The sequence below is a fragment of the Ranitomeya variabilis genome, chromosome 2 (genome assembly GCF_051348905.1).
Source record: "Ranitomeya variabilis isolate aRanVar5 chromosome 2, aRanVar5.hap1, whole genome shotgun sequence".
Classification (NCBI taxonomy): Eukaryota; Metazoa; Chordata; class Amphibia; order Anura; family Dendrobatidae; genus Ranitomeya; species Ranitomeya variabilis.
The window spans coordinates 126,469,565-126,486,829 of record NC_135233.1 but is presented as its reverse complement, the minus strand read 5'-3'; the positions used below and the strand labels follow the sequence as shown (position 1 = coordinate 126,486,829).

Here is a 17,265-nt window from a genome sequence, read left to right as displayed (position 1 = left end):
ACTCACCGTAAAATCCTTTTCTCCGAGCCACTCATTGGGGGACACAGCACCCACCCTGTTAGCCTTTGGCTCGTTACCTTTTTGGTTCTTGACTTTCTCTGACATGTTATACTCTAATGTTATGTAATGTATTGTTATTAATCTCCTACTGATTTTTGCACTGAACTGGGTCTCTGGAAGCCAGCATGAGGGTGTATACTGCAGGGGAGGAGCTAACTCTTTTTGTCTCAACTTAGTGTCAGCCTCCTAGTGACAGCAGCATAACACCCATGGTCCTGTGTCCCCCAATGAGTGGCTCGGAGAAAAGGATTTTACGGTGAGTACACAAAAATCTCTATTTTCCTTGGTTAACTTAGGTACAAATAAACTTTACCCCTATATGATCTAGTGCTGGTAGGAGTTTTGAGGGGAACGAGTCACCAAGTACAAACTGCCTTTTCTGAAAAGTATTAAAACTGATCTTAATGTTTTCACAGGGTCGCAGCCAGTGTAACATGCTGGGCTGTAGGAGACGTGTCACATTGGTGGCTTCCCTCTGCCCCTCTTTGGCTCCATAGGGTTGACAGGTCTTCCCTTATCTGTGTAGGGATATACAGGTGCTTTTGACACTTCCAGCATTTTGGATTTTAAAATCATTTTTTAAGCTGGTGTTATAAAGTATTCTAATTTACTCACATAATGACTGTTGGGTTTTCATTGGCTGTAAGCCATAATCATCAACATTAACAGAAATAAACACTTGAAATAGATCACTCTGTTTGTAATGACTCTATATAGTAATTTTGTGAGAAGCACCTGTATCCGTCACTCATAACAAGAAGGACAGGTACAATTTTTCCAAAACCTAAGTATATGAGCTGCGTAGACCCATCACTAAAAAGGGTTATTGAGGATTATTTATTTATTTTAACTATTGGCCTAAAAACTAACACTTAGGTAGTTGCTAACAGAGCAAACGACCTGCCTGTTCTAATCAGCGCCGGCTCAGAGAAGTCACTGATCGCTCCTGCCGGCGATACAGCTGCTCCACCTCAACAAAGCAGCTGTTCCTCTTCTGAGCTGCTCTGTTGACTGGGTGTGACTGCAAATGTCATGCTGATTTAAAGCCGGCTCCCCGCATTTAGGCAGTGGGGAGTTTGCGGTCAATCAGCAATGTCAACAGAGCATAATGAAAGAGAAGCCGCTGCTAGGTCAAGATGACAACAGCGGAAGCTGCTGAATCGCCGGCAGGAGCGGGTCTGTGACTGCTCAGAGATCGGCACTGGGCACAACAGGCAGGTAGTTCGCAACTATCTGCCTGTTAGTTCTTGAGCTCGTAGTAAAAAAAAAAAAAAATTACAGAGTCTTGGATAACCCCTTTAACTTATACTGAGCTTAGTAAGAACTAACTTCCAAAGACATACTAATAGGGAATTTAGATTGTGAGCCCCATCGGGGACAGCGATGATAATGTTTGTAAACTGTAAAGCGCTGCGGAATATGTTAGCGCTATATAAAAATAAAGATTATTATTATTATTATTATTATTATTATTATTAACTGCATGAACTTAAAGGGGCTTTACGAACACAAATAATTAGAACATTGTAAAGCTTACGTGAAATTAAGAAACTTCATAACTTATTTGCAGTTAAAATTCTGCTCTGTTTCGGAGACGTGGTCATGTGACTTTCAGTTCCTTACTTCCAGCTACAGTCCATTCAAAGCACAGAACTGAGGTTTCCGGTCTGTGCTTCCAGAAGATCATAGCCTGTCAGACAGCACGGCCCTGAATGCAGGAGGCAGGGCTCAGCCAGCAGCTGTCAGAGCAGTGTCAGTTTGTTTAGGGAGATAGACAGAACAGAAGCCACAGAGAAGTAGTATAGTTGTTTGTGGAGCCTGCATTATCATCTAGTGAGTCTGGCCAGAGGGGATAGTGCTGATGCTAGTTTACACTAGAATAAAGGACTACGTTTTATGACTTATTGTTCCCCAACAGTAAACTGATTGTAGGTGTAGTAAAAAGAATGTTAGGGCGGAAATACTGTGGACAGAGATTTATCCATCTTGAGACTGTATAATAGTCTCAGAATGGTGTTTTTTTTAGGTGAAGATGGCGTGTCCCGAGGATAGGAGTGAGAGAGCTCAGAGGCAGATAAAGCACTGTCAGAGAAGCCAGGAGACACTGCCTCCTGGAGAATGATGTTATCTAGAGGCACAGGTGGAGAGTTTAACATATAAACGATTAAAAACCATAAAACTGGCTGCAGGAGGTTAAAAGGGGAGATAAAAATTAAAAAGAGGCTTTGGAGACTCCCTACATGGACAGCAACTTTTTTTTTTTTTTGTGAGCAGAAAACCCCTTCAATGACAGGCTGGATTCACAATCATACCATATGTCAGTAATCCGTTATCCTAATGCAGGGCTGGGGAATCTTTTTTTCTGCGAAGGGCCATTTGGATATTTATACCATCCTTGGGGGGCCGTACAAACTCCACCCACAAAGTGCATCCTGACTCGGGCACTGGTTTCAGGATGTAATCTTTCATTGCATGCCCTTCTGTGTTCAGTAGTGAACACTGCGTGTGCGCTAACAGACCAAGAAGAAATGAATGAGCTGGTTGACCTTTGGTGATCACACATCAGATTTCTAAAACAATTTCAACTCACCTAGCTCATATTGTAGCTAAAAAGAAGCTTAGATTAATCATTATAATACTCACAAATGGAGATTTAGAAGCCAGGCTAGCAGCAATAGTGAGAACAGGGTCCAGACAGCGAAAGATGGCACCAAAGAGCATGAGTTTACCAATCCTCACATCTACTGGCAGAGAGGCCAGGTGGTACCCAAGTGGCGTCAGCTTTTCTTGCTGGGTAAGTGCACCAAGATCTTGAAGACGTAACTTGGAGGCCTGCAGAGATTCCACTCTGGGCGGTTCAATTAATCTGGACAAGACTGTTTCCAGACGAAACTCTGAAAACATCTCTAAAATTTTTATCCTGTCAAAGAAAAAGAAAAAAAGGAACAAAGAATTAATTTATGAACCAAAGGAGTTAGGCTATGTGCACACGTTGCGGATTTCCTGCAGATCTGCAGCTTTTTTTTCCACGCAGAAACGCTGCAGATCTGCAAGTGATTTACAGTAAAATGTAAATCAATGGCAAAAAAAAAAAATGCTGTGCTAATGGTGCGGAAAATTCTGCACGGAAAACGCAGCAGATTCAAAAAAGGACCATGTCAATTCTTTTGTGCAAATCTGCTGCGTTTCTGCACCCATGCCATAATAGAAATCTGCAGGGGTAAAAAAAAGGAAGAAATCTGCACAAAAATCTGCAATGTGTGCACATACCAAAAAAAGGTGCAGATAATGACCTGCGTTTTCTGCCTAGAAATGCAGAATCTGCACAGAAAATTCCACAGTCAAATCTGCAACGTGTGCACATAACCTATTGTGTGGGTTTTTAAATAACTGGTAGAAAAAGAACAGCAAGGATAACAATGAATTAAACATAAGGTGTCACAAGTCAAACAATCTTTCCTAAAGGAAACTCTTACGTGGGAAAAAAATACAAAGTAAAATAAAAATGTGTCCATGGGACCACTGAATTAATGACGCAAATTGTGCCAACATATTCATCATTGATAAAAGGAATGTACTGCTAATAGGTTTAAAAAAAAGACACTCAACAGGTTTTCGCTATCTCATCTGAGAGCATCATGATAAAAGCAATGAAAAGGAAGAATTGCAGGTGTGCTGTGCTGCTGGTAACGGATTCACAGGATCAAGTGAATAAAATTAAGACTGTAGTTTATTTCTGATGAGTTTTTTGATCGAACGGACCTCTGGCTCAGGGGAACCACAATAAAGATTTTCAAAAACTGCGGCCAAGCAAAGTAAAAACGCCCACTGGGAGAGTGAGCAACATTTTTTGGTCAGTTTAAATAAAGTGAAAAAAAAAAACTAAATTGCATTGTATAATTTATCATAATACCATCATGCTATAAAGGCAAAGATCCCGATTCCAGCAATGTGTCACTTATTGGGCTTCTTGAGCACTCTATTTAACAAACATCTCTGTTTTATCAGCAGTATATTATCTCTAGAGGACTAGTAAACCTACTGCCATGTAGTCCTCCATATTCATGAGCTCTGTATAATCCCACCCCCACCACTGATTTGCAGCTTCCTGCCTATGCACAGTGTATACAGAAAGCTGCCAATCAGTGGTGGGGGCGGGGTTACCAAGGGCTCAGCATTCATAGAACTGCTAGATCTGCAGCAGATAAAACAGTGATTTTATCAAAACTAAAGCAAGCAGCCCAGTAATTAATACATCTCTGGAATCTGGGTCCCTATATTAAATATAGAAAGCGAAACTAGGCACTCAAGAGATCATGCGATATGCGTTTTGTTTGTGTAGCAATCCACAATGAAAGTAAACACTACGGTCACATCTCATCTTTATCAGTACAACTGATTGCCAAAGTAATATACCACAATGTGGTTCGTCTTGATGAAGTTTGGAACTTCGATACGTGTTGACTAATTAACCGCAATCCTAAATACAGCCCTTCTTTTCCATCTTTAAATAACGGCAGCGCAGAATTAACCCTATTCCAATTCTGCTGAGTATGTTAGTACAGCATTGCTGTGTATATACACAGCAGTGGTGAGTATGTGTATACGGAGGCTGCAGCAGATTGGTGCATATATATGTGCAGATCTAAAGCTATATGTATACAATGCAGAGAAGCTCTGTAAGTAAGATCTATTACCTCCCTGTGGTATCTTAGTGCATTCAAATTTGTTATATTGACCGCTTTACCTCTATACATTTTTCATACAATACTTTTTAGTAGGATATATGTTTTACTATCAAACCATGTGGTTAATCTTTAGTCCGCAAAATACAGTAAATGAAAAAAGAAAAAAAATAAATAAATGACAAATTAGACACAGAGGCCATTAACAATACCTCAAACAGAGCTGTTCGAGTGGGATTCGATGGATCTCTGGTGGCTGCTGCTCTAAAAGCTGATGCTCATAGTGGTGGCTGGTGAAGAGGTGAAAGCAGATCCCAGAGGCCACGCGACCAGCTCTGCCTTTCCTTTGTATAGCGTTGGCTCGAGACACCCAAGTGTCTTCCAGACTCTCCATGCTCTTACCAGGATCATACCTAAAAAGCAGCCATTTGAACATCTTAACGTTAGACGTGATCCTCAATCAAGGCAATTTTTTTCTCTCAAGTAATCTATAAGAACCAGTGTATAATCAGAGTTTGTAGAAGGAGAACATCACTCTCTAGCCATCTGTAGGCCTTCTATTACAGTAATGTCCGTGGGCTTCAGCGGTCGGTGTCATCAAAGCTGACTAATGCTAGCACAAGTATGGCAGCTGCTCTGCTGGCAATATGGCCTCATTGATGGATATAATTTCTGTTAGTAAGGATCATCACATCTGACACTGGTGGACGCTTGACCCATGACATCACCACTCTACGGCAGTGTTATTTCTCATTATCACTTGCAATACCTTTTCTCTCTCATCTTGCCCGAGTCTATAACGTAGACAACATCATCAATGGTGATCGACGTTTCCGCAATGTTGGTGGAGATTATTATCTTTGTAACTCCTTGGGGCGGTTTAATGAAGACCGCCTGCTGCTCCTCGCTGGATAAGGACGAGTGTAGGGGGTAAATGACACACCTGTCAGAGAGATCAGACGATCATTCATCACCATGTTATTCCGATGTGTTCTTAGGAATATAGATCTCAAAGAAATGAGAAATGTACCTCTTATTACGTCTATTACTAAACAAGGCGTTTGATTGCAACTGTTCATACAGCATCTTGATTTCTGCAAGACCGGGAAGAAATACTAAAACCGCTCCTAATGAAAGAATAAAATAAAATAGACAGTTGGGCACGGATACACAAGTGTAGGAAGGGAGAGAAGCGAGGAGGCGCTAAAAAGCAAATTAAACTGGGGCAGAAATGGTTCTGGAAATTTTAGGTGGCTTCCCAAATCTGAGGCTGAAGTTATGTACCCAAGTCTGTGTGCCCTTCAGGCTGATCCTAAATGATGGGAAAGGTTTATTGAGGACAGCACCTTCCTAATGGATGACATCAAAAAGTAAGCTAATGGCATTCAGTGGGGCAGTACACCATTTTTACAATCTATTCCTCAGCACTTTCACTCCCACTGCAGACTTTTTTTCACCCCCACTGTTCCAAGAGATAATTTTTATTTTTCCGTTGACATCTGAAAACCGCCTCCAACAAGTTTCCATAAAATCGTATTAAAAATGAGAAAAAAAAAAATTCTGTAGGGTTGAACGGAGAAATCTCTGCTATTGTTGCATTGTTGGGTATTTTGGGCTTGGTCTTTATGGCATTCTTTCTGTAGTAACTGTGACTTGGTAATTTTATGCTAGTACAATTAATACTAAATTTATGCAAGTTAAAAAATAAAAACAAAAATTGGGTTGCACTGCTATATTTTAAGACCCATAACTTTAAATTTATTTCCACCAATGTAGCCATTTGATCACTATTAGCGATGGAAGCATAAAAATGCAAGACATGGGATGGGGACGATCCTATGATGACCACCCAAGGTCTCAGCTACAGAATCAAACGAGTGTGTAATTGAATAGCTGCTGCGTGGAACTACAAGACCCAGTTGAAACCACAGGATCTTTTTACATAAGTCTGCACAATTGGAATTCTTCAAGGAATATGTAGCAGGACGGCCTACGGCACCGAGTGAAGAGTGTACGAGTAATACCGAAAACAAGAATGGATAGAATGGAGCGTCAACACCTTTTATACAAACGTAGTTACATAGCTTGAAAATAGACCCAGTCCATTAAGTTCAACCTCCCTACCAATTATACATGTTCTGTCTCTAAATTAAACAAAGTGAATTAAAAAGGTGCAGAACTTATCATAACTGAATATGCTTTATAATATCTAAACACAAAAAAAAATGAAACGAAAAAACAAATCTACTGTCTGTAAGTAATTAGGATCCACTAATATAGTAAGGCTGATTTATGAAAGTTTGACACATTTCTAGCATTCAGTAAACCACAGCAAATTTTCCACGATGAACTTTAAATAGGGGATGAGGAGTGCTACAATCGATGTACTCTGGAATGGCATACTTCCTAAATATCCCTCATTATTTCTTTTGCTATGCACGAATACTTCAGAAGCGGATGGCAAGGATAATATGTGCATGTATGGGGGTTATGATGGTTCTGTACTGATGGAGAACCATACGTATATACTCGTGTACAAGCAGAGTTTTCTCCTACGCCTCATTGGGGGACACAGGACCATGGGTGTTATGCTGCTGCCACTAGGAGGACACTAAGTTAACACATAAAGAGTAACTCCTCCCCTGCAGTATACACCCTCCTGCTGGCTCTCGGTGAACCAGTTCTTGCTTAGTGTCTGTAGGAGGCACTTGGGTCTGTTTCAGACCCCACCGTTTTTATTTTAATTTTTGATTTTTTGTTCTATTTTTTCCTTTAATGGAGCGAGTGGGGGCGACAGATCCTTTCTAGGCTCCAATCTCCCCCGAACCATCAACAGGCAAGTACGTGGAGCGTCCCTCCCGTATCCTTTCCTGCAACGTTGGATGCCAGCCCTGAGCTCACCATTACGGTTCCTTCGCGTTCCGATCTCCCCTCCTCCATAGCAGGCGACCACATGGAGTAGCCCTCCATCTACCTCTCCTGGAGCCAGGTGCATAGCCTGACATGATATATATGGCGTCCGTGCAGCCCCCCTCTGCATCACCACTGATATAGCGGATGACACAAGGCGGCAGAAGCTCTCCACCCCATCCCTGACTATGGCGACGGTGGATTGAGCACCGGCCCACCGCATCTACTGTAAGTACACTGCGGGGGCCGAGGCGCTGGGGGGGTCCTGGTCCCCGGGGTATGGAAGGTCCGCACTTCTAAAGGGCTAAGCTCGGGTCCGTGGGTGGTCCGCAGCGCGCATTTTTTGAAGTACGAGTGCTACCTCAGGATGGCTCTAATAGCTGTCGCCGGCAACAGGCTGCAACCGCAAGTTTTTAAAATTTAGTCCCTGACTTTTCTCCTCACACAGGCCGGAGTCCTTGGCCACGCCCACCGGCAATTATCGCCGCCCATCTTTTCCAGCGCTTCTCGTTCCATGAGAAGCGCTCTCACAGATCTCAGCGGCCATCTTGGTATACCCAGCGCTGATCCTGCAGCGCTGCTCCAGCCCTCCTAATCTCTGGATCCGGGGTCACAGCCGATATACAGCCTTTAGGATACATTGCGGACCTTCCCTGGGGACTCAAGACACAGGACCTGGGTAAGCTGCAGACACATTGCTTAACCCTTCCCCTGCTAGTAAGCGCTCTCCTCAATGTCACTATGTCTCAATCAAGGCCTCACAAAAAGTCTGGGAAAACTCACACTGTATTTTTTGCTGAATGTACCTCTTGTAAGGTCTCATTACCCCAGGGTCACAATACTGCATTGTGCACAGCTTACGAACCGGCGACTGTTCAGGAACCACCTGTTACTGATACCGAACCCAGTGAGCCTGGTCCCCCTGAGTGGGCTACCTCCCTTACCCGGTCTATGGCATCCCTGGCAAAAGCGTTAAAATCGTTCCGAGACCCCTCCTCTAACCAGGGCACTCTTACGGACGACGCTTCCGATCCTCAAAACTCCTCGTACTCCAGGGGTCGTACCTTGCCAAGGGCCTCTCGCCCTTCCAGAAAAAGGACTCATGCCATATCCCCAGACCATCACCGGGATTCGGGTTCTGACAGCTCCATTTCTCACTCCCCTTCGATTGGGGCTAGCAGAACACCTGTTTCAGAGGACGATTCTGACTCGTCCCTAGATCAGGAATTTCTTCACAATCAGGAGACTCTCGACTCTCTGATTGAGTCAGTGAATAAAGGTACCGTCACATTTAGCGACGCTGCAGAAATCTAGACAACGATCCCGATCGCTGCAGCGTCGCCGTGTGGTCGCTGGAGAGCTGTCACACAGGTCCCCTGGTAACCAGTCCCCTGGAAGTCCCCTGGTAACCAGGGTAAACATCGGGTTACTAAGCGCAGGGCCACGCTTAGTAACCCGATGTTTACCCTGGTTACCAGCGTAAACGTAAAAAAAAACAAACACTACATACTTACATTCCGGTGTCTGTCCCCCGGCGCTGTGCTTCTCTGCACTGTGTAAGCGCCAGCCGGAAAGCACAGCGGTGACGTCACCGCTGTGCTCTGCTTTCCGGCCGGCCGGCGCTTACACAGTGCAGAGAAGCACAGCGCCGGGGGACAGACACCGGAATGTAAGTATGTAGTGTTTGTTTTTTTCTACGTTTACGCTGGTAACCAGGGTAAACATCGGGTTACTAAGCGCGGCCCTGCGCTTAGTAACCCGATGTTTACCCTGGTTACCAGTGACGCCGATTCAGCGATGTCTACGGGAGATCCAGCGACAAAATAAAGTTCTGGCCTTTCTGCTCCGACCAACGATGGCACAGCAGGATCCTGATCGCTGCTGCCTGTCAAACTCAACGACATCGCTAGCCAGGACGCTGCAACATCACGGATCGCTAGCGATATCGTTCAGTGTGAAGGTACCTTAAGGCTTTGAAACTTGAGGAGGAACCTTTATCTAAAACAGATCATGCCGTGTCCTTTAAGAGGACCAAGCGAGCTCACAAGGTATTCGCTACTCATCCTGAATTTAAAGAAATTGTTGAATCTCACAGGATCCGTCCCAATAAACGATTCACGGGGCAGAAGCCCATGGAATCAAAATACCCCTTTGCCCAGGATCTAAGAAAAGATTGGTCTCATTCTCCCCCGGTAGATCCTCCGGTATCACGCCTTGCTACTAAATCTGTTTTATCCTCTTCGGAGGGTGCCTCTATTAAAAATCCAACCGATCGTCAGGTCGACAATATGGTGCGTTCAGCCTTTGAAGCCTCAGCAGCCGCACTCTTCCCATCTTTTGCTGCTACGTGGGTGGCTACGGCTATGACCCACTGGGCTGAGGTCTTGTCCGCAGCGGTGCTGGATACTGATCTTCCCCCCGAGGTAGCAGACCTCGTTACTCAGATAGCCAGAGCGGGAGATTTTGTAGTTACCGCGTCCCTGGACGCTGCTAACTGTGCTTCGCAAGCAGCAGCAAACGCCATCACCATCCGGAGAGCCTTATGGCTGAGGGACTGGCGTGCGGATTCGACTTCCAAAAAGTCATTAACTTCTCTTCCGTATCAGGGCGGTCGCCTTTTTGGCGAAAAGCTCGACCAATTAATTTCTGACGCCACTGGAGGGAAGAGTAAATTGCTTCTACAACAGAGGCCTTTTCGGAACCAGCAACAGCGGTCCCGGTCCCGATTTTTTAGCTTCAGCTCAAATTGGTCCTCTACTTCTACTCCTCTCCGGACCTGGCCGGGCGCAGCGTAGAAATAGAGGTCCTCAAACCTCTTTCAAACCTTCCCCCTCTTGGAGAGGCAGGCCTAGGCAGTCAGGGTCCACAGGGTCCAGACCGGGCAGGTCCTCCACACAATGACGCCCTGAGGTATCCGGAGAACACCCTCAAAGTAGGCGGCCGCCTGCTTTCCTTCAGCGACGTGTGGCACTCGGTCGTTCACGACGAATGGGTCCGCGACCTAGTGTCCTCCGGATACAGGATAGAATTTCTCTCTCTTCCACCAAATCGCTTCTTCCTGTCCTCTCCTCCCAGGGCAAAGGCATCAGAGTACTTCCAGGCCATACGCTCTCTAAAAGAAGAAGGGGTTATTGTTCCGGTTCCGCAAAGCGAATGGTTTCAAGGTTTTTATTCAAACCTGCTCATTGTTCCAAAGAAGGACAGTACAGTACGGCCCATACTGGACGTAAAACTGCTGAACAAATTTGTCAGGGTGCGACTGTTTCGGATGGAATCACTTCGCTCTGTCATCGCCTCCATGGAGAAAGGAAAGTTCCTGGCGTCCATAGACATCCAGGACGCGTACCTCCACATTTCTATTTTACCTTCTCACCAAAGGTTTCTTTGCTTTGCAGTTCAAGAAGATCACTTTCAGTTTGCTCCTCTGCCCTTCGGCCTCGCCACCGCTCCCAGGGTATTCACCAAGGTCATGGTGGCTGCCATGGCAATCCTCCATACCCGAGGTGTGGTGGTGTTACCGTATCTAGATGATATCCTCATCAAAGGCCCCTCTTTCCACACCTGCAAGGAGGCCGTGACCCTCACAATAGATACTCTCTCGCCTGGGTTGGAAGATAAACCTCAAAAAATCTTCCCCAATACCGGCTCAGCGAATTTCCTTTCTAGGAATGAAACTCGATTCGTCCCAGGGGTTGGTACTTCTTCCTCGGGAAAAGGTCTCACTCTTACAGCGGGAAGCTCAGAAGCTCTCCCAACCTCATACTCACTCTCTACGTTTCAGTATGAGAGTCCTCGGCAGGATGGTAGCAGCTGATCCCTTCAGGAAGCTCGTCTGCCCATCAACATCCTGGAAATACGGGCAATCAGGTTGGCTCTTCTCCATTTCCATCCCTTCCTGACTGGTCGTCCCATCAGGATTCAGTCCGACAATGCCACAGCAGTGGCATACATCAACCGGCAGGGGGGAACACGCAGTAAGGCAGCCATGACCGAGGTAGGCCACATCCTTCGTTGGGCCGAGGAAAACCGCTCAATGATATCAGCGGTTCACATCCCGGGAGTGGAAAATTGGGAGGCAGATTTCCTCAGCCGCCAAGGTCTCGACTCCGGAGAGTGGTCTCTCCATCCGGAGATCTTCCACCAGATCTGCTGTCGTTGGGGAACCCCGGACATGGATCTGATGGCCTCACGGCTAAATTCCAAGGTTCCCAATTTCATAGCTCGGTCCCACGATCCGACAGCCATCGGGGCAGACGCACTCGTTCACTTGTGGCATCAGTTCCAGCTCCTGTACATATTTCCCCCGCTTCCCTTGCTGCCCAGAGTCATCAAGAAGATCAGAGCGGAGGGGATACCAGTAATCCTGATTGTGCCAGATTGGCCGCTCAGGGCTTGGTACGCCGAACTAGTTCAACTAGTCGCCAATGTCCCCTGGCGATTACCGAATCGCACCGACCTGTTGCACCCAGGGCCCCATTTACCACCAGAACTCCGAGGCCCTGTGTTTGACGGCATGGCCGTTGAGTCCTGGGTGCTGACACAGGCAGGCTTCTCTCAGAAAGTCATTTCTACCATGATCAGTGCAAGAAAGCCTACGTCTGTGCGTATACAGGTCCTTCTCAAAAAATTAGCATATAGTGTTAAATTTCATTATTTACCATAATGTAATGATTACAATTAAACTTTCATATACTATAGATTCATTATCCACCAACTGAAATTTGTCAGGTCTTTTATTGTTTTAATACTGATGATTTTGGCATACAACTCCTGATAACCCAAAAAACCTGTCTCAATAAATTAGCATATCAAGAAAAGGTTCTCTAAATGACCTATTACCCTAATCTTCTGAATCAACTAATTAACTCTAAACACATGCAAAAGATACCTGAGGCTTTTAAAAACTCCCTGCCTGGTTCATTACTCAAAACCCCCATCATGGGTAAGACTAGCGACCTGACAGATGTCAAGAAGGCCATCATTGACACCCTCAAGCAAGAGGGTAAGACCCAGAAAGAAATTTCTCAACAAATAGGCTGTTCCCAGAGTGCTGTATCAAGGCACCTCAATGGTAAGTCTGTTGGAAGGAAACAATGTGGCAGAAAACGCTGTACAACCAGAAGAGGTGACCGGAACCTGAGGAAGCAGTGGACTGAGTCTGGTGTGGAAACATCCAGAGCCACCGTGCACAGGCGTGTGCAGGAAATGGGCTACAGGTGCCGCATTCCCCAGGTAAAGCCACTTTTGAACCATAAACAGCGGCAGAAGCACCTGACCTGGGCTACAGAGAAGCAGCACTGGACTGTTGCTAAGTGGTCCCAAGTACTTTTTTCTGATGAAAGCAAATTTTGCATGTCATTCGGAAATCAAGGTGCCAGAGTCTGGAGGAAGACTGGGGAGAAGGAAATGCCAAAATGCCTGAAGTCCAGTGTCAAGTACCCACAGTCAGTGATGGTGTGGGGTGCCATGTCAGCTGCTGGTGTTGGTCCACTGTGTTTCATCAAGGGCAGGGTCAATGCAGCTAGCTATCAGGAGATTTTGGAGCACTTCATGCTTCCATCGGCTGAAATGCTTTATGGAGATGAAGATTTCATTTTTCAGCACGACCTGGCACCTGCTCACAGTGCCAAAACCACTGGTAAATGGTTTACTGACCATGGTATTACTGTGCTCAATTGGCCTGCCAACTCTCCTGACCTGAACCCCATAGAGAATCTGTGGGATATTGTGAAGAGAAAGTTGAGAGACGCAAGACCCAACACTCTGGATGAGCTTAAGGCCGCTATTGAAGCATCCTGGGCCTCCATAACATCTCAGCAGTGTCACAGGCTGATTGCCTCCATGCCACGCCGCATTGAAGCAGTCATTTCTTCCAAAGGATTCCCGACCAAGTATTGAGTGCATAACTGAACATTATTATTTGATGGTTTTTTTGTTTGGTATTAAAAAACACTTTTATTTGATTGGTCGGGTGAAATATGCTAATTTATTGAGACAGGTTTTTTGGGTTATCAGGAGTTGTATGCCAAAATCATCAGTATTAAAACAATAAAAGACCTGACAAATTTCAGTTGGTGGATAATGAATCTATAGTATATGAAAGTTTAATTGTAATCATTACATTATGGTAAATAATGAAATTTAACACTATATGCTAATTTTTTGAGAAGGACCTGTATATCATCGCATTTGGAAGACCTTCTTCTCATGGTGCCAGGACCGTGGACGCTCTCCTCTTTAATTTTCCGTTCCTTCCATACTCGAATTCCTGAGGTCGGGATTGGACTTAGGTCTCGCCCTTAGTTCTCTCAAAGGGCAGATTTCAGCCTTGTCAGTCCTGTTCCAATGTAAAATTGCCAACAGATTACAGGTGAAGACGTTCATTCAGGGAGTCTCCCATGTGGTGCCGCCCTATAAGATGCCGTTGGAACCATGGGACCTTAATTTGGGCCTCGGAGTCTTGCAGGAGGCTCCTTTTAAATCTCTGCAGGATGTTTCCCTGTCTCTTCTGTCATGGAAAGTTGCCTTCCTGGTTGCGGTCACGTCCATCCGACGAGTCACAGAACTGGCGGCCTTGTCTTGCCAAGTTCCTTTCCTCATTTTCCATCAGGATAAGGTGGTTTTGAGAACATCCCCGTCTTTTCTACCGAAAGTTGTCTCATCTTTCCACCTCAATGAGGAAAGTGTTTTGCCTTCACTTTGCCCGGTGTAAGTACATCGCACCAAGAAGGCTCTCCACACACTGGACTTGGTCAGAGCTCTTAGGAGATACGTGTCGAGGATGGCGTCTTTCCGCAGGTCAGATGCCCTGTTTGTGCTCCCAGAAGGACCAAGGAAAGGTCTAGCTGCTTCCAAAGCTACCATAGCCAGGTGGATTCGTTCAGCTATCCAGGAGTCCTACCGAGTCAGAGGTCACTCCGTTCCAGCAGGGATTAAGGCTCATTCTACTCGGTCAGTGGAGTCTGCAGAGCCGCGACTTGGTCCAGCCTGCATACGTTTACGAAACATTACAATGTCCATTCTCAGGCCTCGGCAGATGCGTCTGCAGAAGAATTTTGTAAGCGGCAGTGCCGCATCTGTAACTTGTGGGTACAAGGAGCAATTGCAGTGGATTGTTTTCCCACCCAGGGACTGCTTTAAGACGTCCCATGGTCATGTGTCCCCCAATGAGGTGTAGGAGAAATAGGGATTTTTGTGTACTCACCGTAAAATCCTTTTCTCTGAGGCAATCATTGGGAGACACAGCACCCACCCTGTTAGCCTATTGGCTCTAGTTTTTTCTGTGTTACTTGGTTTTTTGACATAGTACATTCTTATTAATTGTTAAGCTCCTACTGCTTTGTTACCGAACTGGTTATCTTAGAGCCAGCAGGAGGGTGTATACTGCAGGGGAGGAGTTACTTTTTATGTGTTAACTTAGTGTCCTCCTAGTGGCAGCAGCATAACACCCATGGTCCTGTGTCCCCCAATGATTGGCTCGGAGAAAGGGATTTTACGGCGAGTACACAAAAATCCCTATTTTCAGCACTTTGTGCCTAAAATGCCCCCCTCGGTTTATACAGGAGTCATTGTCCCAGAAAGCCAGCGGGGGGGGGGGGGGGGGTGAAGTGTGATGGAGCAGCAGGTGACAAGAGGCAGAAGCCAGCGGCTGCAACCGGCTCAGCGAATTTCCTTTCTAGGAATGATACTCGACTCGTCCCAGGGGTTGGTACTTCTTTCCCCGGAAAAGGTCTCACTCTTACAGCGGGAAGCTCAGAAGCTCTCCCAACCTCATACTCACTCTCTACGTTTCAGTATGAGAGTCCTCGGCAGGATGGTAGCAGCTATGGAGGCGGTCCCATTCACTCAACTACACCTCTGCCCCTTACAGCATGCTCTCCTGGCTGTGTGGGACAGGAACCAGTTATCTCTCGATCGTCGTTTCCTTGTTCCCCAGCGAGTCAGGCAGTCTCTCAGGTGGTGGACTTTGAAGTCCTCCCTGAATAAAGGGAAGTCCTTTCTCCCAGTACATTGACTAGTTGTGACCACAGATGCCAGTCTTCTGGGCTGAGGAGCAGTGTTCCACCATCACACTGCCCAGGGCCGCTGGTCCCTTCAGGAAGCTCGTCTGCCCAGTGTCCTCCTAGTGGCAGCAGCATAACACCCATGGTCCTGTGTCCCCCAATGATTGGCTCGGAGAAAAGGATTTTACGGCGAGTACACAAAAATCCCTTCTTTCAGCACTTTGTGCCGAAAATGCCCCCCTCGGTTTATACAGGAGTCACACTGCACGTGCAGTGAATATTCATTTCTCTTAGGCCGGGGACACACTAGAGAGTTTTACGGACGTATGAGAGGCACAAAAACAACGCATTGCACACGGACCAATGATTCTCTATGGGGCAGATCCTATCTGCCGTATATTTCGCAGCCGTATTTTATGGGCTGAGAAAATTGCAGCATGCTGCGTTTGTCAGCGTATTGCGCAAAAAATCCACCAATGAAAGTCTATGGGGGTGAGAAAAATACGGATTGCACACGGACTATCAGTGTGACTTGCGAGAAATACGCAGCGGTGTTCTAGAGAAAAGCCGGCAATTCAGTGCGGTGTACAGCAAAATCACACTGACAGGTTAGAATAGAATAAACGTGTACACATACAAATACAGTGGGGCAAAAAAGTATTTAGTCAGTCAGCAATAGTGCAAGTTCTACCACTTAAAAAGATGAGAGGCGACTGTAATTTACATCATAGGTAGACCTCAACTATGGGAGACAAACTGAGACAAAAAAATCCAGAAAATCACATTGTCTGTTTTTTTATCATTTTATTTGCATATTATGGTGGAAAATAAGTATTTGGTCAGAAACAAAATTTCATCTCAATACTTTGTAATATATCCTTTGTTGGCAATGACAGAGGTCAAACGTTTTCTGTAAGTCTTCACAAGGTTGCCACACACTGTTGTTGGTATGTTGGCCCATTCCACCATGCAGATCTCCTCTAGAGCAGTGATGTTTTTGGCTTTTCGCTTGGCAACACGGACTTTCAACTCCCTCCAAAGGTTTTCTATAGGGTTGAGATCTGGAGACTGGCTAGGCCACTCCAGGACCTTGAAATGCTTCTTACGAAGCCACTCCTTCGTTGCCCTGGTGGTGTGCTTTGGATCATTGTCATGTTGAAAGACCCAGCCACGTTTCATCTTCAATGCCCTTGCTGATGGAAGGAGGTTTGCACTCAAAATCTCACGATACATGGCCCCATTCATTCTTTCATGTACCCGGATCAGTCGTCCTGGCCCCTTTGCAGAGAAACAGCCCCAAAGCATGATGTTTCCACCACCATGCTTTACAGTAGGTATGGTGTTTGATGGATGCAACTCAGTATTCTTTTTCCTCCAAACACGACAAGTTGTGTTTCTACCAAACAGTTCCAGTTTGGTTTCATCAGACCATAGGACATTCTCCCAAAACTCCTCTGGATCATCCAAATGCTCTCTAGCAAACTTCAGACGGGCCCGGACATGTACTGGCTTAAGCAGTGGGACACGTCTGGCACTGCAGGATCTGAGTCCATGGTGGCGTAATGTGTTACTTATGGTAGGCCTTGTTACATTGGTCCCAGCTCTCT

General features: G+C 45.7%; 1 protein-coding gene across 3 annotated transcripts in view; it reads right to left on the bottom strand.

The window, feature by feature from the left end:
- The window catches only part of DHX57 (DExH-box helicase 57), a 91,711-nt gene that overhangs the window by 18,570 nt on the left and 55,876 nt on the right, over positions 1–17,265 (bottom strand). For all 3 annotated transcript variants that reach the window (XM_077282955.1, XM_077282957.1, XM_077282956.1), the window contains 4 exons: positions 5,776–5,872; positions 5,515–5,688; positions 4,958–5,158; positions 2,704–2,980 (listed from right to left, as the gene is read on the bottom strand). In XM_077282955.1, the coding sequence (XP_077139070.1) occupies positions 2,704–2,980; positions 4,958–5,158; positions 5,515–5,688; positions 5,776–5,872 (749 nt within the window). The remainder of the gene's footprint in view (positions 1–2,703; positions 2,981–4,957; positions 5,159–5,514; positions 5,689–5,775; positions 5,873–17,265) is intronic.